Raw genomic sequence first — 23,444 nt, 5'->3', positions numbered from 1 at the left:
TAACTGCATAGAAAGTTTTGTGGTCTATAAGATGTTCAAATGCTTCAATTACTTTGAACGAATTTGCATACAATAATTGGTATTTTGTATATATGTATGTGTATTGGACAAAAGAATGGCTTCTTCTTCGACTCTTATGAATATATATAATCTTGATCAGAATTCAGAGCACACGGAAGGTCCCTTCAAAATCAATATATATTGTACCTCAGACAATGTTGAAATTGCTTAACCCATTTTTGTTTATATACATTCATATGCCACATATCAGAGCACAATTATTATTTAAAATGGACTTTCTTTGTTTACACTGAAAAAATCAAGAATTTAGGACTTTTATTGTAGCTTTGCGGTCTTAGAAGTTGTTTAAGGTTGGCTTTGTTTAAGCTAAGTGCAAAATACTTGATTCAAATAAGTTTTTATATCTCTCTGGAAATATATAACTTCCTTTGTTTCTAGCTCAGATCAGCTTGAGTTGAGCTGCGGAGAGAAGACAATGTCTCTAACAGCCTTTTACAGGGTAAATCTAGCTGGCAACTTTTATAATAAGGGTATTCCAGTAACTAATATAAATTGGCCTAAGACCAAGCTGCTTAAGATCTAGATAAATAAGGATGTTTTTATATTAAAGTATAACTTTAGTTTCACATAATTTTTTATAAAAAGAAGGAAGTTTTAGTGGAGCTCAACTTTAATTCACATCCTTCCTTCTTCTACATGCATCTGATTTCTTGTACAGGTTTCTCTGGCAGCTTTCTTATTTTCCTCAGCTTAGCTTAAGTAAAGTTCTTTCACACCTTTACATTCACTCTTTCTTTGGCCAAACCAATTAAATCAGCCACAATGCCTGACGTGCATACGAATCAAGTTAGTATGAAGATCATCTGAGCCCTTCAACCGATGCCAATGCGTCTAGCTGGTATCAGGCCGGGTTGTTTGTTATCTGTGTAGAGACCGCCATAACTTTACGGTAGACTGACTTTAAGCAGGTAACAGGTAACCGCAGCAATTGTATTTGAGTGGGGGTACGTACTTAGTTGACCCGCCCGCCCATGTCGCCGCAAGGGGCGCCGAACTCCGGCCCCAGGGCCAATTACATATGCTCGGGGGCCCAGTTGTGCTAATGTGCACAAATTATAGGAAAGGCTCGAGAGCAAGTACAACTTTGCACTTGGTGGAAGGAAAAGGTCTGCTGACATTTACACCACCCGCCTACCCTCCCCGCCGGGACGGTATAATTTTCCAGTCTTTGATTTCCTGCTTTGTTTCAAGCCTGTTCGCCAGACGGGCTTTCAGTGTGACTCTCTGTTAATGCATTGCCACTTCCTTAGCCCGGTTCTAAGTTGCCCATTTACTGCCGGCTACCTGTATAAATTATATTGCCCACCGACTGTTTTTCCTCTTCCCATTAAGAATTCACTGACCGCTCCAAGTCAACGGCCTATTGTGTGAGTGAACGGTAGGGAAGTCTAGACAAGTTCCTCTCTCTCGATCTCTGTGCTCCGCAGATTGATTCTTGCTTTCGTTATGCGTTATTTGTTATTGGTCTTTCTTCAATCTCCTCTATGGCTTTAGAAAGCACACGAACATGTTAAGAGACAGCCAATTACGACTGTGGCAGAACGGCAACCGACAGTCGACGGTCGACAATCGAGAATGGAAACAGCCCAAGACCAAAACTTCACTTTAAGAATGTCATTTATTAAGCAAAGCCAGAAGAAAGCACATTTGTCGAAGATTAAATACACACACACAGTAAATATAGCGAGATGCCATCATTGGATTTTCCCAATTTTTCAGTGGATCTTTTCTCAGAATCAAACCAACTGCTGCGACATCTGATAGAGAATCGAAATAAATGAAATATATGAAAACTGTATAAGAACATCATGTTCTGTTCCTTTTGGGCAAAGGCTCTAACATAAGTCGCTTTTGTTCTGGCTCTTCCATCCAAAGGAGCAAAGAGCGAAAAACCTCATGGAAAAGGAATAAGTCTGAAGGCGAGTTAGATTAAGGAAAGACTGTCAATTCAATTCATTAGGTTTCGAGTTTATTTTTTCATCAACAAAAAAGCTTAGAAGCAGTCATCGATGGAGGGCAGAGCACCGTCACAGTAGTGCCAGGTGGACCAGGCGGACCAGCCCTGCTGGCTGAGCACCTTCTGGGCGCAGCGGACGGAGTGGGTGATGTCGTCGGTCAACAGGGCGTTGCAGCTCAAGGCGCACTCGTTGTACGAGAAGCGACCATTGGCGGGCTGGCACCAGTAGTAGTCGTTGATCTGGAAGATGCCGTAGTCGTTGGAGCCGTTGTAGTTCTCGGGGCCAACCACGCCGGTGCGGTAGGAGCTCTCGTGCTCGGCAATGCACGTCCACTTGTTCAGCTGGTCACGAGGAACGCCCAAGTCGGACATCTCGCGGGCCAGGGAGCAACGGTCCATGGTGCGACCCAGAGCGGGGGCGGCAAAAGCCAAAGCAACCAAAACAATGAAGGCTTTCATGTTGACAAATTCTTCTATTCAGAAACTGATGAAGAAAGGCTAAAAGGCCTGGGTTTTTATAGGCACAAATAATCTATGCTAAGCGCTATCTGAAGTGGCCGCGTGATTTGCGACAATTTGCAGATTTGCCTTTCATTATCGAGAGTACATTGCGGCTAATCAATTGAGCAAAAGTCTGTTAAATTAGTCAAAACCTATTACTAAGTAGATAAATAGTATGTGCCTTATAGGACAGCAAGTAGCGGGGTTTTAAACTCGAACAAGCGCTTAAATTAGCCCAGTTAATGAGTTATGTGTTAGGCCAAATGCTAGTACTTAAATGTTAACCATTAACCTGGTTAACCTTGATTTTTTTATTGTTGTTATTATTATTTTTTTTTTTGAATTTTCGTGGTCTTCGTTTTGCAATTACCATGCCTAAAGAGTTGGCTATTTATATTTAAATTAGGCTACGAGCGATGCTTGTTTACATCTCAGAGCTAAGCTCAGAAGGCAGCACTGGTCTTCGGTTACCAGTGCTGCCAATTGTGCTTGTTTTACGTTCAATTTGGATTTGTTTTGTACTTTTTCAAAGTGCAATTGCGGAACAAAATGATTAACAAAGCGGGCAGCGGGTAAATTGTGTTTTTTTCAAACGTTTTTAGCTTTTTTCCCCCCATTTATTTATTTATGTTTTATCTTAGCTTATTTTTATATATTTTGTATTTATTTTTTGTTCGTTTTAACCTGCTTTATTTAAGATTTAAGTGCAATTTATTTATTTGTATATTTTATTTGATATTTTTTTAAACTGAAGTCGACTTTTTTTACTCTAAGCTAAATAATTGAGCTGTGAGAGTTTGTGAAAAGCTTCCTCAAAAACTTCGCTCTGATAAAGCTGAGCTATATATATTTTTTGATTTACATATGCAGCAGCAATAATTGTTGTAGCTAAATGAAGAAAACAGCGAAAACTCATAACTTTTGCTTAAGCCCATTTTGTCGCCTCAAACGAGCTTCGTTTCGCTCCTTCTTGCGCTTTTTTTTTTAATTTCTTTCTTTGCCAACACTGGCCAGACCTTAGAGCTACTTGGCCTGCAACTCTTTCTTGAACAGAACTCAACCGTGTGTACTTATGGCTATATTTCATAACGGTCGCAAGTTGAGTCGTTAAAGCCAGTGACTCGGCACAGAGCCCGAAGGCTAACACACATCATCAACGTGAACATTAACGACGCCAACTCAGATGCACATATGGCTTTCTCGACATGGAGGCTGACAAGAGATAGGCCGCAGTCTAAAGACCCAACCGCAACTATGCAAAACCCGTCATCGCCGACGCTACGCGCTGTTATATTAACCCCATTCAAGCTCAGGCATGGAGCATCATGCATTGTACACTGAAAGAAAATATAGCCAGCAGCTTGTGCCCGACTTGGGGCAAACTCGAAATTATCTGACGAGTAGATTATCATATTTGAATACGAATTTAGTTGTACATTAATTTATGGCAAGTCTAAGACTTAAAGTTCTTAAAGCTGAACTTCATAAAACTTAAAAAAAGTTTTTAAATACTTAAGCTACATTTGCGCTTAATTTAAGTACACAAATCTGAGCATTAGTATTTAAAAGATAGCTATCATCAAATAGCTTAAGTTAAGTTAGGTTCACGGTTAAACTGTAACAACTTAACTTTAGCATTAACTTGGTTTTCTATGAGTGTATCTGCGTAATAAGTTATGTTGGGAGGGGCACCCGCTGCAACCACACACAAATCTTCTTTCCACCAACTCCATCAATTGCTAGCGGTATTCCTTGGGTCCCGGGGCAGCACTTGTTGATCTTAAGGCGACCACAGATTTCTACACATTTCTAAGAAAGTTGTTAACCTCTTGGCATTGGGTTAACAGCGAAAGACAAATGACAAAAGGCTACTGTATAACCATTGGCCAAATGACTGACAAAAGTGGCTTGGAGCGTGACCCTCTTAGATATCCATGAATTATCGATTTTCTAACCGGTTGCTGACTTGTGAATTCTTCTCTATTCACTTTTACTCTTGTTTGTCTTATAAGCTAATAAGTATAAGTAAAACCTTTCGACTATCAGCCAACAGCTTGACTTCGTGTATGGGTCAGCTAACAGTTCTTAAGTCGGGCAAGAATTTCTAAAAACCTCATCGCATATGCATGAGCTTCGGGCTTTGGGCATACGCAATCACCTCTGACCAATTATGCGTCATTTATATAAAAGTCGCCGCTAATTGTCCAATTAAACGTCCAAAATGATAGCAATAGAAACTACTGTTACGATAATAGACCAGATAGTCCAAACTATATGCCCAGTTCAAGAACTTTTCGCCCCAAATTTGAGCTTGTTCTGTTTCCAAATATTCGCTCTAACGGGGCCAAATGATACTCAACTGCTTAAAAGTCTGCATATCAAGACGTCAAGAATGTTAATTGATCCGTTTAATCTTTTTTCGCATTTTATCAGAGTTGTTTAAGGGTTCGTCTTATAGTTCAAATCAACTGCCTGTCTTTAGTTTAGGTTCAACCTGTTCGTCTACATTCCGAAACCCAGTCTTTGCCTTAAACTTTAATTAAATAATTATATTTGTAATTTACAGTTGCCCTTTCTACTGAAATTATGTTATATCGTACATATTTTCATAAAGAAATATCGGGCTAGATTTCAATTTGGTTAGATCCAATAAATGGGATCCACGCTATTGATGCCTTGGAGTTCAGTTCCGTTCGAGTTTCGGCTGAGAATTTTTTGGGCTACTGAACCACTAAATGCTTGGCTCATATTAAAATATAAATGAAAAATTTTGATTCGAATCGAAAAATCATTTAACCTCAAAAATCAATAGAAATTAACTAAAATATGAATGATATTTTCTTAATAAGACTTTCTACAATCTTTTTTAATCAATGCAAAAGTGTTGCCCAACACTTAAATCTGTATTAGCACGGCTGCTTAAGAACAAGGGTGACCAAAGCGGTTTACCATTCAACAACTATTAATTTGGATTTTTAGGGTGACCAACGCGAATTCAAAGAAAACTGTCACTTTCATGCGCAAAAATGTGGAGAATGTTGAATGTAGAGAATGTTGTCAATAGCCTCAAATGAGTTTCGCAAGAGTTTCTACTTTTTGTTTGTATTAACGCTTATTAAGTTGAAATGAGCGCTAATCTAATTCAATGTGTGCCGTCCATAAATAAAACCATAAAATTTAGAAACTTTTGCTAAACAAAACAAACAATTTGTTGCGTGCCCATAAAAAACTGAACCTTTTTGCACATTTTCTCTGATAGAAAGTAAACTCGAATGAAGCACAGCAAATGACAGCGGGTCAGTCGAATTATAAACAGACTCAGGTCTATTCGTTGATATCAGAGCGCGACAAAAACGAGTCGAACCGGCGACTCGAGTAGTCAAGGGGCAGAACTCCAACCACAAATGCAACAAATATCATGCAGAAGTCAATTTTGGCTGGCAAATAGGGGAAATTAAATAATACAGCTGGGGTACTCTATAAACGTTGTATTACATCTCGAGACTTCTCGAATGTAAACGTATCAGATAAGATAGGACAGGCAAGGCCTTTAGCTATCAAATATTTGTAATTTAGTCAAATGCACTTAAGATTGGGTTACCTTGGCGATAATATGGCCCTATAAAAGGGCACGAATTGCAAGCCTTCGACATCAGTTCCTGAATAGAAGAATTGTCAGCATGAAGGCTTTCATTGTTTTGGTTGCTCTGGCTTTTGCCGCCCCCGCTCTGGGTCGCACCATGGACCGTTGCTCCCTGGCCCGCGAGATGTCCGCCCTGGGCGTTCCTCGTGACCAGCTGAACAAGTGGACGTGCATTGCCGAGCACGAAAGCTCCTACCGCACCGGCGTGGGTCGGTCCTGAGAACTCGAATGGGATCGAACGACTATGGCATCTTCCAGATCAACAACTATTACTGGTGCCAGCCCGCCAATGGTCGCTTCTCGTACAACGAGTGCGCCTTGAGCTGCAACGCCCTGTTGACCGACGACATCACCCACTCCGTCCGCTGCGCCCAGAAGGTGCTCAGCCAGCAGGGCTGGTCCGCCTGGTCCACCTGGCACTACTGTAACGGTGCTCTGCCCTCCATCAACGATTGCTTCTAAGCTGATCACAATTGGATTTATGTTTTGGCCAATTAAAGTAAATGTGCAATAAAATTTGATAATGTTCCTGAACTCCCTCCATGCTCTGTAGAAACTGAGTACTAAGAAGGTATATTGTAGGACAATAACAATATACAAAAAAATCAAGCAAACCTTTTCAGGATGCTTTATTTATAAAAAAAAAGATCATATATACTTTTACTCAGTTACAAGGTTTAAGGAAGTTGATTCTAGTTAAACTTGTGGAACTCGACTTTAAGTTTCGGATTAAAAAAGTTAGATTTAGGCTAAGATGGGAGCTTCTTAGATAATACCTCATCCATACCCTGGCCTGGCTCAGCTATAGAGGACTGCAGGACTAGTTTGTAGATTTTCCTGGGATGAGAAACCAATTTATAAACCAATAATGAGTTTTTAATAAGTTTTAAACAGAATATTTATAGGTTTATAAACATAGAAAATGTGGCTTAATTAAAAAGCAATTTGTTCGACCATTAAAGCCAAATAGCTGGCAAATTTTCTCGCCATCTCTTTCGCATAGAAAGTAAACTTGAGGCTTTCGGAAGGTGGCCAACCGCAAATGACAGCGGGTCAACGCCAATTTATGGGCCAACCCCAAAAAAAATTAATTATGATCGCTTGAAGCATTAAGTCCAAAAACCAGTCGAACAGGTGTTGAGTTTTGTTTATTTTTATTTATTTATTTATTTATTTTTTTGGCTGTGAAACGACATCGAGTTTAATTCACAGATAAAAATGTTAAACAAATAGTGCAAATATATCAAAACATGTGTCAGCTGAGTTCCGCATGAGTTGAATAGATGTCGTAAATGTCGAGGGTAACTCTGAAAATCGTTAGATATAACAATGTCGTATTCATTAGATAAATCGCTGCTATCGAGAGTTGATTGACAGTCGCCCAGGGCTGCTGCACGATATGTGCGCAATTATAAGCTGTTTTGGAATTTATAATCACATTGGCCGCCCCTGGTCAAACATTGGCAGATTCGGAAATTGGGAGAAAGTGGCAAAACCAACACACAATTTTACTGTCCGTCACAATCGATTTACAAACAAATCAATGTCGCATCAGAAATCAACAACTCAGAAGTTGGCTACGATGCAACGCAACGAGTCCAGACTATGTTCAGATCGGACAGGCAGGGAATATATTTGGTCTAATGTTTGATTCCTAATATATATATAATAATATTTTGCTCTAATATTATTTTTAAACATTTACAATTAGCTTGTAAATCAAGATGGTTTCTAACTTAATTGAACATTCTTCAAGCACAACAAGATATTTTAAGAACTAAACAATATTTGACTTAACCAAGTCATATTAATATCTAGAGCAGGGTTCTTCCCCCAATGCTTGTTGTAGTTTCTTATCTAGTTTTAGTTCTTAGAATGGAGTTTATTTTGCTTCTAAAGAAAAGAGTTCTTTTCGTTCTGTGTATTCATGGTCTAGGGGCAATCCCCTGGTGGAAAGCCAAGTGCAGCGCAAACCTATCGAATTGTAGAAGTTGTTTGAATGTTTGTCTATCTTAAGTGCCTGCGACTGATATGGCTATGGAGATGTCTGCTCGCGTTCGATAGCCCTCAAGATGTGCACACGTCCCAAACTAACCCAACTTGGAGTAGTTAATGCAAATTGAGAGCTTGCTTGATTATTTGTGTGGACAGCTGGCCTTTTAGCTAACTTGGATGGCAATGGCTGCCGCTCTAAACACTTTATACCAAATGCTTTGGGCCAATTCCAATTGGTTCAATTAGTCTTGCAATAAGTAAGGCGGCACTTATTAGGGTGTGCAACGCTGAGATACCCTGTAACTAGTGTAAATGGCATCTAAATGGCATGCTTGCTAGGCCTTTCTTTAGTCTCATATTGTAGTTTATTAAGATATTGCATACCAAACTAAGTCCAATCTTTTCCTTAAATGATGAACATTCTGACTATAGAAGTCAAGCTTAAATGAAAATTCAGAGCTGGAATCGATATTTATCGACGTGGCTGCTGTCAAATGTAAGCTACCTTTTGTGCTGACCGAATACGATAAAACATGCATAATGGCAACTGCGCCCATTTCCATGCAGAGTACAGGGTATACAAGGGTATAGCCCATTGCCTAAGCTGCACAAAGAGCGGCTTTAAGCGAATTGCGGTTACTCAATCAACAATTGCCTCATTTGTCAGGTGTCCAACAGCTGTCTATTGTTGAGTTTCGAAACCGACTGCAGCAAATGCCCTAACTCGTCTTCAAAACATGCCAAACAAAGAATTTGTGCCTAACCGCAAAATGCCGTGAAAAGAAAATTTCTGTTTAACGAATTCATATGTATATATCTCGCTTTTTTTTTTGGGGGGGCTTAGCCGAAAGTGTTTGAGTAGCTCGTATGTTGGCCAGTCGGTTGCGTGTGACGCCCAACTGTCCAGTTGGAGCGTGTCCAATGCATAAGCTATTTATTATTAACAATTGTTAAATCAGACCGGAACACTTTTCGTCCAACTATATACAGGCATATGGTCTACCTGTATTTCTTATGTGTGTCTGTGCTGCCCACTGATGTTTCTTTTATTGTTTGTCTTACACTTCTCTCGGCGGCAAGTGGCATTGTTAGCAGCTGCAGCTCGAGTCGGGCAGATTGGGGCATGGGGCATTCGAAGATTGGACCGGAAGGGGAGGGGGGGGGGGCTTGAGGGATCGAAGCGTGCCGTCGCCAATTCATTTTTCATCTTTTCCATGGCGCTTTTTGCCGCTTTCGAGTACGGTTAAATGTAATTTGTCTGAAATTGCTTTTTTTTCTACCCTGTATCCATTTGATGAAGGGTATATTGCAGTTGATCAATTGTATATGTTACAGCTAGATGGAGGCCTCTTTGTCCTTAATAGCAGTCGAATCGAAGTCTTTCTGTTTGTCCGTCTGTATACTACAAATATATAGTCCTATTATATGCAGATTTAGTTAATTTTTAAGACTAAGAAAAACATGTACAAGTTTATATAAATGCATACTACAACGTTCAGAGCAGGTTACAGGGTATATCAGTGTACTTATTTGGAGGAATAGCCCATTATTTATTCTTGATGATATCTATTACTAATAATTGGACTTATGTGGTTCAAACAATTCAGAATAGCTTACAGGGTATATTCAAGTCGGGCATTTCCCTCTTTCTTGTTTTGATTTTTACTTCAACGCACACACACAATTTATGTGGTCACAATATTTTTATAGCATCGACTGCCAGCCTAACGAGCACTTGTTGTCTTCAAGTGGTTCTATCAAGCCAAAAAATAAATAGTAAAAAATAAAAAACTGGCAGCACTGGCAGTTCAATGCCAATGCTGCCCACACATAAGCGCAGCTCAAGAGGCTTTGACTAAGCCCTGAATGTATTTGTAGTCGTATTTATATTTGGCTGAAAGAAAGTTCAGCCCTATTAGCATATGTGCTCATACATATGTATGTGTGTGTGTGTGTGTGTGTATGTAGTAAGATGTAGATTAGCTGGTGGGCGTAGCCACATGAGAGTTGGTGGGGGGGAGGCAGAGAACAATGGCATGTCATGGGCAACTAACTGTATGGGTCGTCAGACTGTAAACCAGCGCGAGAGTTGACCGTTCTAGTGTAGGGGAGGACGTGGGAGGGGGAGGCGGTGATGTGACTTACCTCGTTTGCTTTTAATCCGTTCACACTTCTAGGCCAAAACGAAATCCAATTTGGAGCATATATGCGAGCGAAATGACACGATTGGAATTGGGCCAATGCAGAATGTTCTCAAAATGTCTACACACACACACACGCACACACATACGCGCGCAGACACTTTTCATATATTTATTTTGAGCTTGTTAAAGTTGGCTTTCTTGCACTTTGCAGCGTCATCGAAGAACAAGAAACATAAATTGAGAAGATTAGCACAAAGCGAACGCGCAAAGTTACGGTTGCAATTGTTGTTGTTGTTGTTGTTGTTGTGGATGCTGCAATAGGCCAGTTGCAGAGGCCAGCACCGGGCCGGGCCAGTCAGAGTCGTACTCGTTTTACCGTTAGAATGCAATCAGCGCGCGCTCGCGATGCTGTTAGCTGCCCCGAAGAGGCAGCGGGTGCGAGCAGGAGAGGCCACTTTTCTAACCATAAAAAAAAACTTGTTTCTCTCGAGAACGCACCGCACGACTTTATATATATGTCTGTATATAAATAACTATATGTTTTTATCGCGTAATCGCGTCTGCGACACGTAACAGTGGCTAAGGTGAAGGTATGGAAATTGTGAAGCAGGAGCAGCCAGTGTTACCACCCCAAACTCTAAGAGTGGCCGGTGTTGTCAAATATGTTAACAGTAGAACCTTCGCCTTGAAGCTGCTAGTTCTTTGCTCTGCATTTGACGATTGCACTTTGTTAGACCTTAAACACGGCTAGCAAAGCCATCGTTCGTTTTAGCCAAGCTAAAGCAGAGTCTATCTCGATTAAGTCAAGACACGCTGCGATTCGCACGTCTGTTTCGCTGAAAAGTCACGCACTGACTGTGCCAGAGCCGAGGCCGGTGCAACCGTAAACTTGGCTTCAACACGCGTTGACAGTTAGTTCGGCTCTCTTTCGCGCTCTCTCTCCCTCTTCCACTTTCTTAACCTCGTTTAAGACGCGCTCTCCCACTTCGCTTAGCGCGTATAAGACACTGCTTGATCGAGTATAAGAGCTGCCAATTATGCGACTTAAGCGAAGTTTGAAGAACTCGATTTTAGCTTTTCATAATTTTCACGTTTTTATTTAAAAGAAAAATCAATATCCAGTTTAGAAGCAGTCATCGATGGAGGGCAGAGCACCGTCACAGTAGTGCCAGGTGGACCAGGCGGACCAGCCCCTGCTGGCTGAGCACCTTCTGGGCGCAGCGGACGGAGTGGGTGATGGTCGTCGGTCAACAGGGCGTTGCAGCTCAAGGCGCACTCGTTGTACGAGAAGCGACCATTGGCAGGCCTGGCACCAGTAGTAGTCGTTTATCTGGAAGATGCCCGTAGTCGTTGGAGCCGTTGTAGTTCTCGGGGCCAACCACGCCGGTGCGGTAGGAGCTCTCGTGCTCGGCAATGCACGTCCACTTGTTCAGCTGGTCACGAGGAACGCCCAAGTCGGACATCTCGCGGGCCAGGGAGCAACGGTCCATGGTGCGACCCAGAGCGGGGCGGCAAAAGCCAAAGCAACCAAAACAATGAAAGCCTTCATGATTAAACCTCAGTAGACTGATGTCCAACTGCTGAAACGCTTTCCCTTTTATAGGCTGAAATTATCTTATCCCAGTTTGTTGCTATCTGAAGTGCGCATTATTATACATAGTTTTGTCACATATCTTTTTTGTTATTGACAGGCAGCTTTTTAATGTCAATCTTAACTAGATAATCGATGGGGCTTATCTTTGAAACTGGGAATAATTGAAAAGGACTTTGAATTGTTGTTAAGTAAGTTTTGTAAATAGGAAAAGACTGAAGCCTTTCCTTAAAAGAGGTTCCTAAATTACTTATATTCGGCTTGCCCAGCAGCTGTTAGTTTCCTTACCGAGCTATCAATATTACTTCAATATTAAATAATATTATATGATAAATAGGTTCTGTTTTTTTTTTCATTGCACTGCACTCGTATTATCACGTACAAACAGGAAATACCATTTTGAATTCAAACCAATTTCCCTATTCTAAAATACGCAAAGTACTCTAGATAAGTGCGCCTTAGAGATTATATGTTTCTATAAAGCGAAAGCGTTTTGGTAGTGGGACATCAGTTTTTCTGAGGTTTAATCATGAAGGCTTCATTGTTTTGGTTGCTCTGGCTTTTGCCGCCCCCGCTCTCGGTCGCACCATGGACCGTTGCTCCCTGGCCCGCGAGATGTCCGACTTGGGCGTTCCTCGTGACCAGCTGAACAAGTGGACGTGCATTGCCGAGCACGAGAGCAACTACCGCACCGGCGTGGTGGGCCCTGAGAACTCGGACGGCTCCAACGACTACGGCATCTTCCAGATCAATGACTTGTACTGGTGCCAGCCTCCCAACGGTCGCTTCTCCTACAACGAGTGCGCCTTGAGCTGCAACGACCTGTTGACCGATGACATCACCAACGACGTCCGTTGCGCCCAGAAGGTGCTCAGCCAGCAGGGCTGGTCCGCCTGGTCCACCTGGCACTACTGTAACGGCTATCTGCCCTCCATCGATGACTGCTTCTAAGATATTTACCTGGACAACAATATTCGCTAATAAATGAGTTTTTCAAAAAAGTTTCCTTTTCTCCTACCGCATTTTGTTTAAAACCAACCGGCCAAGCAGTGTAATTTGGCAAGCAAGTGTGCGTTGGAAAGCAGTGCGCTATGCCTGCCAGAAGTTTTGCAACACTTATTTGTGCTGCTTGGCTGACAAAAGCTGCTTGCTTCGACAGCTGAGCTGCCGTCAATTTTGAATTGTGTATTTGCTTTTGGCTCACCTGTAACACATAGATTTGGCCGGGTTCGTAAATGGAGTCCAGCGAATAATCATCCGCATTGGAGCTGCAGGCGTTGGTGCGCTTTCCAAGGCATCCTCATAGCAATAGCTGCAGCTGCAGCAGGAGTACTGGGAGCAATAGGAGGAGGCGTCCATGTCTGTGATGCCAATGGAGCACTCCTCATCCGGCTGCGTCTGTCTACGCGGCGCCGGCACGGGCGTGACTTTCTGTGGCGCCGGGCGACTGCATGGAAATAAAGGAAAATGGATTAAACAAGCCAAATGGAGGAGATGGAAGTGACTACCTCTTGGTGCGTGTGTCCATGGTGTCCATGACCACGTTCCAGGTGCGATGGATTAGATAGAGCAAAAAAAGCATGCGTGATGTCTCGCCGCCGTTGGACGTTCCATTGGCCTGGCCAGAGCCCAGATAGCTGCTGGAGCCTAACGGCTGCCGGCTATCGTCTGGCTTCTCTTGTGGATAACGCGCCGGCAGGGTCTTAGAGCGATACTCATCCTGCAGACAATATTCGCGCTTGTGCTGCTGATAACGCCGCCGCGTATTAAACTGAGAGTTGGCCTCCGCGCTGCTGCCGCCAGCTCCCGCTGCGATCCGATTGCCCATCACAATTGGCGCCAGTCAAACATTGCCTAATGTGACGGGGACATGAAATGTTAATAACCAGGCAAAGATTCGTCTACAAGATTTGTGTGTGCGTGTGTGTGACCTAGTTCCTAACCAGTTACCAGCTAAATGCGCAAAAGTGAAGTGAGTCGACCACATCTGCGAATGGGCGTTGGAATTGGGTCAGCGGCGAGTTCTCGACATCTCAATCCAAAGACGCCAATTGAGGTCAACTTCGGACCAAGAACAAGAAGCCAGCAGCACATAGATGGCCATAATGGCAGCTCCTTGGCGATCTGTTCTCAATAGGATTGAGGAGCTGCCGCTTGCTAATTATGATCAACTATCTGTTTGCGATACTGATGGACTTGCGTGGACGCGGACCAGTTTGGTCTGTAATCTGCTTGGACATAAGCATGGACATGGACAGCATGATTAGATGCGTGCAGCGTACACGCTGAGAAAATTGCATCAGCATATTTCACTTGAATTAAGTGCAAAAGTGGTTTGTAAGACGGAACAGACATATATCAAGAACTTTTTCGAAAATCTAGATATCTTTATAAAATACTTTTTTATTCCCAATTTTCTATATTTCAAATATTAATATAGACAAGCTCAAGATTATTGAGTTAAAAATTTCTCAACTAAAGAACTTGTTATTTTGATTTCGAAGCTCCAACACTAGCATTCACCAACTAGAGTCAACAAATTTGACGTGTAGCTGCTAGAATACTAAATACAGATGAAGTTTCTTTCATTTTATGGCTATCGCCAACATTTGCCCATAAATAAAAAAATCAATAGGCACTATATCCAGAGGAAAATAACTTGCATTTATTAAGGCGAGTATGTGATTATACCCATTGTTGGCTTCTCATAATCTGACCGTTTTTATTAATAAAAAGTCAATATCCAGTTTAGAAGCAGTCGTCGATGGAGGGCAGATCACCGTTACAGTAGTGCCAGGTGGTCCAGGCGCACCAGCCCTGCATGCGCTGGATAAGCTGGGCACAACGGACGTCGTTGACAATGCTGTCACTCAAGAGGTCGTCGCAGTCGATTTCGCAACCGTTGCTGGAGCGACCGTAGGACTGACCGTGGGAGGGCTCGCACCAGTACAAGTCGTTGATCTGGAAGATGCCGTAGTCGTGGGAACCATTCGTGTTCTTTGGACCAACCACGCCGGTGCGGTAGTTGCTCTCGCGCTCGGCAATGCAGGTCCACTTGTCCAGCTGGTTACGAGGAACGCCCAATTTGAACATCTCGCGGGCCAAGGTGCACCGGCTCATGGTGCGACCGAGAGTGAGGGCGGCAAAAGCCAGAGCAACCAAAACAATGAAAGCCTTCATGATCGAGACTAAGCAAAAGACTGACGCACTTTCTTATATATGGAAAAAATATATACATTTATAACAAAATAGAAACCACACCTATCAAAACGATTAGATTTCCGAGGATGATATCATTGATAAAATTAAATTTGCACACATTCATTCATATTTAATTCACTATATATAAATATATTTGCAATTGCGATTGCTTTGTATGCTATGCACTCTCTCTCTCTCTCTCTCTCCGCTCTCCTACTGTCTGTGTGTGTGTGTGTGTGCGTGGATCAGTTGTTTTCGCATGGGTCTATCTGTGTGTTTGTGGCGGTGAGCTTTGAGGCGATGGCAAGCAGTTCGATTGATTGAAGATAGCAGGTTCGATGCCGGCTGAGGGAAATTATTTTTAATTTGAATTGACGCTTTTTTGTTTATGAATGCTAGTTCAGGGTATACTCTAGTCTTATTTTACTCAAGTCAAATGCAAAAGTTCTTGAAAGGCAGCATTTGTGTTAAAATTTCCTATTTTATGATCAAATTTCTTTTACTTATTCCCAAAATACAATATTTTTTATTTAATTTTATCATTATTCCATATATTATATTAAAACTCTTGCAATAAGTATTTCTCACTTAATCCAAGTTTTTGGAATTTGAGTTCGAACTAAGTTTTTTTCCGAGTGTATTGACTGTCATCGCCAGACTGCCCAGCTAACAGGGGCATAGAATTATTAAGTAGGCAGCTGATATCTGCCAGAAGCAGTTCAATCCGCAGCTCAGGTCAACAATTCATCAAATTGACACTACGCACAAATTTGTCCGCTCTACACAGAGGCTCTCAATGGGAACCTTATCATCGAATGGTGGCAAACCTGACCGCTAAATGACTCTACAGGTCCCTATCTGCGGCTGCACTATCTCAGATGGGAGGTAAGCCTCGAAAGTGTGTGCACAGAGGGCTTATCAGTGTACAGTGAAAGCTCTGCAAAACGGACAAGCAGTTGTTGTCAGTGTAAGCAAGAGCGACAGCTAGACGAAGTTTGAATAACCTACCTATGTCGATATGGCAGGTTAATAGTAATGCTCATAATTGCTGACCTTGCTCGAGATAAAGAAGAAAAGCGGGAAAGTTGTTCAAAGAAAATCTTAATTTTCGAGCCATATAAAAAGTTTCCAGAATCTTTAATTTTTTCCCCACTCAACTTTTACTTCAAACGGATGATTTCTTAATCAACGAACAAAAACTGGAACTGAAGCTGTTCCAAACCTTTAAATTTGGTCAAGTTAACTGAACCTAAATACAGAGCGGCGCCTGCTGAATGGTCTAGTACAGTAAATACTCATTAATGAAGAGTTTATCACGGAACATTCTTTGCTAACTGTATTCCATTAAGAAATCGAGCAATTTCTATACGAAATGCCGCATAATGGCAAATATACATTAGTCGCACATAATCTTTAGATCTTATTTTATAGATCTACACACAAAGTCTTTCGAATATGTAAATTAGAATGCAGAAGCCAACAGATGGGTGAGGGAAGACTAGAGATCGAAGACGGGAGTTGCGGCAAAACATTTCGGACACAACTTTAAAGAGCAACCAGTTTCTTTTTTTTTCGAAGTGACAAAGTGTAAAGAAGGGGAAAGTTATCAGGCGCATGGAAAATTTTTAGTAGGGTATGTTGAAAGCTCTAAAAAAATAAACAACTTGCGTAGGAAAAATAAAAAAAATAAACAATAATTAAATATGCATGTTGGACTAAAATTTAGTTTAAATGAGCTCGAAATAAGTAAGCGCTAAATTTCTATCAAGAAAAAACAGCTGAAAATGAGAAATTTTTTAAGCAAATATACAAAAAATCTTAAGATAAGACAAAAGTATGTTGAAACATGTTAAACTCTCGAGAACTCAGAAAGTGAAGCCGAAATCTTCTTTATAGTTCGAAACTTCCGAGAACCAAATAGAGAAGCAGAAATGTTCTTTTAAGTTCGGGATTGGGAGTGGAACACAACTGAGGGATTTCATAAAAGCATAGATATATTACGATTTTCAATTATTCTTAAAACAATATTTTGTTTTTTGATGTTTCGGAACAACAGTTCTTGAAAAAAGAAAGTCGTATTCAGTTTAAAAGTTGCTAAGCAACAAATGAGTGCAAAATTCTTGCCAAAGATACCATAAATCTAGGAGACAAGACATGTACTCAAGGCGTTGCTTTTAGTGAAAATGAATTTAGGCGCTAATTAAACATGTTTGTTTTTTTTTGTTGCGGAAAAACTGGAATATCATCAAAACCGCATATATCTTATCGCCCAGCCGGGGGTCACCCTGTACGCGAGCGGGCAATGTTAACTATAGGACAAGCCAGCCCAAATGCGGACTGCGCGACGGATTCGCTTCACAGTCGCGTTCGGAACAGACGTCGATCGAGTCGTAGCTTCAGGGCTTCAGTAATTGAAAGACGAAAGAAACATGAGCCAGAGCCAGAGCCAAAGCCAGCTAAATACAGCGCAGTTGGTCTTCGAGGAGAAGCCGCTGCATGTGCCAACGCTGGAGGAACTGCAGCAGGGTAAGCGGAGCTACTGCAGCAGTAAAATGAACGAGTTGCAGTAGCCGTAGCAGTAGCAGTAGAATCAGCAGCAGCAGCAACAGAGCAAATGACCTTCACAAACTGTGCCGAACTTTCCATAGCCGGTTTTTTTTTTTTTTTTTTTTTTTGAGGCCGTTCTCTTGGCGTGTTCTTATGCTTTTAAGTAGGGCATATGGAAATTTCCATAAGCTATGTAACACATAGAAGCAGACTATCTATAAAGCATATAACATATACCCTTGATCAGTATCAAAGTCGAGTTGCTGTCTTGATGCAACTAGGCATAGATGAGCTTCTTTTTATTTGTCGAATCGGATTACTATATCAAAAGATTGTCTTGAGAACTTAGAGAAAAAAAGGAAATCTAAATATTTTGATGAAACCCACCAATTTTAAATTTAAAGTACATTTTATATTCATATAATATAGCTTGTTTATAGGAACTTTCATACGTTATATACTCTTTATATATACCTTATGAATCTGTGAAGCATCGGAATATTTATATCATATAGCTCACATATAAACAATGGGTAGAGAATAGAATTTTTATAACAAAAATACAAAATCCTTAGCAGTTAATAGCATTCCATTATTAAGGAAAAAACTTCAACAACTATATCAAAATATTCCCAATTGATAGATCGGCTGTTTATATATCATATACTTCCATATCCCTTGGCTATATGGGAGCTGCCATATCCTAAAGTTTCTAGCAGAACAATAGCTACCCATTTTAAAAGAATTTCATAAACTATATCAAAAATTGATAGATCGGCTGAATTTCGATATATCTCATATACTTCTACATCGCATAGCTTCCATGAAAATCTTGCCAAAGGGCATTCAATCTTCGGCTTGGCAACGAAAACAGTTTTTGGTTTTGTTCATTCTCAGCACATCAAGAAATGTGACTAGCAGCTGGAGAGCTTTGGCGCAGCTTTTGGCGTTGTCTTGATTGAGGGCGAGATAAAGCTTTTGCATTGTATACATTCGCTCTCTCCCTCTCTCGCTCTCCCAGTTATACAGGGTGCGCTGCGTAAAAACTTTGCAACAGCCAGCGTGCAGGTGGGCGACTGCCCTGATCTGAAGGCGCCGCAATACGGCCTGGTGGAGTCGGGACTGGGCGGTAGGGCGACGCTGCTGGAGGTGGGCGGACCGCCGCATTTGTTGCCGCTGGTGCAGCGCGACAAGCTGTATAACATCAAGGAGATCGCGCGGAGAATACAGGGTGCCGGCAAGATATTTGCCGTAGGCGCCGGCGCCGGACCCTATCCCATACGCAGCTCCAACTGCGAGGGCATCTACAATCTGTCGGTGAGCGCATCGGACGAGCTGACCAACGGCAGCTACACGGCGACGGTGCGCGGCGAACAGGAGGAGTGCGTCCTGGAGCGGATACCCAGCACGGAGGCGCGCTGTGCCCTGCTCTTGAATCTATATCTGAGCCGCGGCGAGGCGGGACCCGTGCTCAAGATCAGCGCCAAGCAACGCAAGGGCGAGCTGAACTTTATTGAGTGCATACGCAAGGGCCTGGAGGAGCACTACGGGGATCGGGTGGTGGGCCTGGGCGGCATATTCGTGATCAAAAAGGGCGCCGCCCATCAGCACGTGATGCGCGACTTCAGCAAGACGCCCATCCACACAGACGCGGAGGTCAACGAATGGCTCAAGTTCTACGACATGCCCGCCCAGCTGAACGCCCTCGGCACTCTGGTCACCAAGGAGCACGATCTCGATTTGCGGCTGCAGCACTTTCACTCCTTCTCCTTTAGCAACTGGGGCGGACACTATCACTACGATACCACGCCCGACACCGTCGAGTACGAGGCCTATCTCAATGTGGCCGAGCGCGTGGTCCGTGTGGACAAGCCCCTAGCCACGCACAAGGTGGGCAGGGATTAGCGTTAAGGGTATGCCGCCAACTATTAATATTCCTTAGCATAAGCAATAGAAATCCAATAAATAAATAAATAAATTTATGTAATCAAATAAATATTGTTCAAACAACTTTGACAAAAAATGTTCACATAATTCTCTGACAATAATCTTTCAAATATTTTAACTTTAAAATTTAAGTTTTTAGAATAAAAATGTAGAATTCATGTTTTCAAGAGTATTTTCATGCATTATATTCAAGAAATCAGAAAAAGGGTCTTGAGAAGCAAAGATGTTCACGAAGAAGCAAAAACTTGAACAAATTCACAAATTTTCTTTGCAATTCATAAAAAAATATTAAATAGATTTATATTAAGAAACGTGGAAGCTTGTTCTATATATAAGTTACGTTTAGGGTATTCCTCCTATAATGTTAAAATCTTCTTTTACTCTCCTTTATATTTACATCTAATCTTCTTGGGTTATTGGTTATTTAAGAAACTATACTAAGGGAATTCCCCTTACATTGTGGGCACCTTTTCCAAATATCTCTTCATTATATTTACAACGAATCTTCTTGACTTTTCCCTTTCAATTATATTACTTCATCTAATTACATCTAGGCTTCTTGATTTATGGGACGGAGTTCTTCTAGAGGCTCCATTCAAATAATCTACACTAGGGGTATTCCCCTAACTTTTGACTGTCTTCTCGCTGGCTTATAACGGTAATAATAACACCTATTAAAGCCACTTCTCTTGATAATTCGATAAGTCTGTGTGACATGTCAGCTAATCCTTACCGTTTAAGCGACATTAGGGGTATTCCGCTTACAGCAAACACTCATTAGTATTTATGTAAACGATAGAAATGAACGCTTGTTAATATTTTCTATTTTTGGTAGCTTGTTTAGCTGTCCATTAACGAGAGGGTCCATTATGGGTTTATGTAATTGCCAGACAGACAAATGGCCAGCTAAACTTTCTATCAATCAGAGAAGCTGCACAGAGAGCTCCACTTCTAAATAGAAGAAGAAGATGAAGAAAGCATTTGCTTTTGGGGTTCTGGTTTTATAACTCCGTTGGCCGCACACTAATGAGAGCTACGAGATACGGCAAAGTAGCTAAGCAGGCCGTAAATAATGCAACAAGCATGCAGCCAAGTATCTAAACAAGCATTTCTTTTGTTTTTATTTTTGTTACTTCTTTTCTCTCGTTCTCTCTCACTCTCTATTGCTGTTTTTTTTTTTTTTTGCATCGCTGGCCATTAATTATTTAATAGCTTGGATTGGCCAGGCCCGGTGCGAATCGTGCGGACCACAGCTATTAAGTTGTTTGGGCGAATTTCTCATATCTAAACTGGATTCGCGCTATCTGTAGCATTATGATCAACAGCAATTAGCATTGACTGTAGTGACAGTCACAAATTACAGATCACATTCGAACATATATATCCGAGTAATTTGATTCAGGTGTCGAAGCCAGCTTTGCCTTCTTCTGTGTAGCCAGTTGCTGGTTCAAACCTTGGCTAGTTACGTCTTTGTGGCAGAAGCATGCTGCTTGTTATAAATTGCACATGTTTTCATTCAAATGTTTTTTATTGTGAGAAATGTTTTTTATAGAGATCTGGCATGCCATATTTAAGCCCTGAAAATTTCATGAAAATCGGCCTATAAACCACGGAGTTAAGCAAGAATGTATTTCCTATATTATGGAGCAAATGGAAGAAGAAACACGAAGGCTTGGATAATGTGTACGTGTGCATGTGTGTATTTGTATGTATGTGGTGTATATGAAAAGAAGAAAGAAATAATCCTTCTAAAGGTAACATCACGCTGGGTTCAGGGTATCTTCTAGTCGGATATGCGTGACTAAAGCACTTTGCTATTTAGCAAGAATATTTCGTTTTTTTTCCTATCAGAATTTATTATTTTTTTTGAGCATCAAAAAATCGAATAAGACAAAAAGTACTTGCATGAAAATAAATAAACAATTTAAGAAAAAGTGCGCCCATATTTAAGATGAAGCTGTTTTTTTACCCAATTTTTAAATCTGCGAATCGTATAAATAAACAATTGGATTGAGACAAACCCCAGTCCATTTGCTTTCCAAGCATTTTGTAGATAAAATAATAATTAAATTAATTTAAAAAAATAAAAAGTCCATTTGTCTCAAAAACTCACCCAAAGTTCGAACTTGTTCCATTCAGAATTCTGTTGTTGGCTTTGAGGTCGCGATGTCTGCGTCTATATCTATGCCTAATTCTCTTTCCCTGTCTCTTTCCCTATCTCTTTCCCTGTCTCTTTCTCTGACTTTGTCTCTTTCTTTATAACGTTTGTTCTGCGCGCTTCAGTTGAACGATTTAACGGACAGATTTCTAATATTTGCATTCAGATGTTTGTTGATTATTTAAATTTTTTGGGCCATATGCAAGGCAACAACAACAACACAACAACAAGAACAAGAACAATAACAATAACAATAAAGGGTCAACAAAAGAAGAGAAAAATACGTTTATCGAACCAATTTAATCTGCGATTGGTTTTTTGTATAGAAAACGTAAAAGATTTATAAATATAGATGGGCGAGAGAAATGCAAATGCGATTTCGCTGCCCCAACAAAAAGAAAAAATAAATAAACTCTTATTGTTGTTTAAGTTGTTGCTGTTGTTGTTGTATTTGTTGCTGTTGCTGTTTTTCTAGTCGCTTGCACATTTATTCACATTTTAACACACACAATTAGCACTTTTTATTAGCTCGGCTCGGTTTTGATTGACTGCCTCAGCCCGTGGGACGCGCCCAGCTCGCGTTGGCGTCTCAGTTGTTGTTGTTTAAAGTGGTTGTTGTTAAAGTTGTTGTTAAAGTCGTTGTTAAGTTGTGGCAGCTGCAGCTGTGGCCGCGTTCACGTCTGTTCGGCTGAAGCTCACGTTGCAGACTGAATGAAGTTGGCCACTTGGGCTGTCTGAATGAGTAGCTTCTGCTGCCACTTGTTGTTTTAATGCCCTGTTCGGCAGGTGAACAGGTGCATATTAGTTACCGACTAGGCTTGCCTAGCAATAATTTGGAGTTGCAGATTTGATTGAAGATAGATATAACTTTAAATCGCTCTCTTTTGCACTTTTAGAGCTGCTTTTGTTTTACATTTTATTTATTTTCACTCTGACTTAAGACATTAAGTAAATTTAGTTAGCTATTTATGTACATATATTGTCTAAATATTATATTGCTTACGAACTGGACAGATTTTTGATAAGCGAGTATCTGCCATGAATAAAGATTAAGTACTTACATATTTGTGGCAGCATTCAATGAGCCGCGATATCTTTCTTAATATAAGAAAATGTATACAAACATTTGACTCAGAGCCAAGTTAATTTTGTGATTGTGTAACCTATTTATATAACTTACATTTACTTTTATCAAAGGGCTTGTTTAGCGTGTATAATATTCTAATATATATATATTGTTGTTCATCATCTGTAATCGTTTTTAGATGTAGACCCTGTGCGACTCTCCTAACACACTCTGAACAGAGTATTGTGTAGTCGGTTGTCATTTTTTTGACATTTTTTGTTTGCTGTTGTTGTCTGACTTGCATTGTTGTTTGGCTGGCTGTGGGCAGGTTGTTGTTGTTGTTGTTGTTGTTTCGTTGCTGTCCGCCGCCTTGTTTTGATTGAAATTGTCGCTTAATCTCAATTTGGACACATTTGTTGAGAGCTACATGAAATTTGCCATGACTAAACAGCGTCAAGTGCATTCAACAATGCGGGCCAGCTGCAAAAGTTTCCAATTCCCAACCAGTTCCCCACAGCATAACTTATGCCGTCCACGACCAATGCCAATGTCAGGCGACAACAACAACGACAGCAACAACAACTATGCTCCTGTTTGGCCACTGCCCAAAGGC

The 23,444-nt window shown here is 41.1% G+C and overlaps 4 protein-coding genes and 3 pseudogenes across 4 annotated transcripts; 3 read left to right on the top strand and 4 right to left on the bottom strand.

The window, feature by feature from the left end:
* Positions 1-2,028: 2,028 nt before the first annotated feature.
* LOC116650071 (lysozyme A/C) lies at positions 2,029-2,501 on the bottom strand. The gene has a single exon (XM_032433421.2). The coding sequence runs from the start codon at positions 2,495-2,497 to the stop codon at positions 2,075-2,077; it is 423 nt and encodes a 140-aa protein (XP_032289312.2). The 5' UTR covers positions 2,498-2,501; the 3' UTR covers positions 2,029-2,074.
* Positions 2,502-6,194: 3,693 nt separating this feature from the next.
* LOC6622550 (lysozyme A/C-like) lies at positions 6,195-6,716 on the top strand (annotated as a pseudogene).
* Positions 6,717-11,396: 4,680 nt separating this feature from the next.
* On the bottom strand, positions 11,397-11,872 carry LOC116650052 (lysozyme A/C-like; annotated as a pseudogene).
* LOC116650066 (lysozyme B-like) lies at positions 11,869-12,919 on the top strand. Its single transcript, XM_032433416.2, has 2 exons — positions 11,869-11,882; positions 12,413-12,919. Exons 1-2 carry the CDS (start codon positions 11,869-11,871, stop codon positions 12,861-12,863), a joined length of 465 nt encoding a protein of 154 aa, XP_032289307.1. The 3' UTR covers positions 12,864-12,919.
* An 82-nt stretch (positions 12,920-13,001) lies between these two features.
* On the bottom strand, positions 13,002-22,458 carry LOC116650034 (uncharacterized; annotated as a pseudogene).
* Positions 14,556-15,120, bottom strand: LOC116650060 (lysozyme B-like). The gene has a single exon (XM_032433412.1). It carries the CDS (start codon positions 15,090-15,092, stop codon positions 14,661-14,663), a length of 432 nt encoding a protein of 143 aa, XP_032289303.1. The 5' UTR covers positions 15,093-15,120; the 3' UTR covers positions 14,556-14,660.
* On the top strand, positions 17,465-19,670 carry LOC6622580 (ester hydrolase C11orf54 homolog). Its single transcript, XM_002046401.4, has 2 exons — positions 17,465-17,639; positions 18,682-19,670. Exons 1-2 carry the CDS (start codon positions 17,543-17,545, stop codon positions 19,563-19,565), a joined length of 981 nt encoding a protein of 326 aa, XP_002046437.1. The 5' UTR covers positions 17,465-17,542; the 3' UTR covers positions 19,566-19,670.
* Positions 22,459-23,444: the final 986 nt, after the last annotated feature.

The sequence above is a fragment of the Drosophila virilis genome, unplaced genomic scaffold (assembly GCF_030788295.1).
Source record: "Drosophila virilis strain 15010-1051.87 unplaced genomic scaffold, Dvir_AGI_RSII-ME tig00000123, whole genome shotgun sequence".
In the NCBI taxonomy this organism is placed as follows: domain Eukaryota; kingdom Metazoa; phylum Arthropoda; class Insecta; order Diptera; family Drosophilidae; genus Drosophila; species Drosophila virilis.
This window is presented reverse-complemented; position numbering and strand designations above follow the sequence as displayed.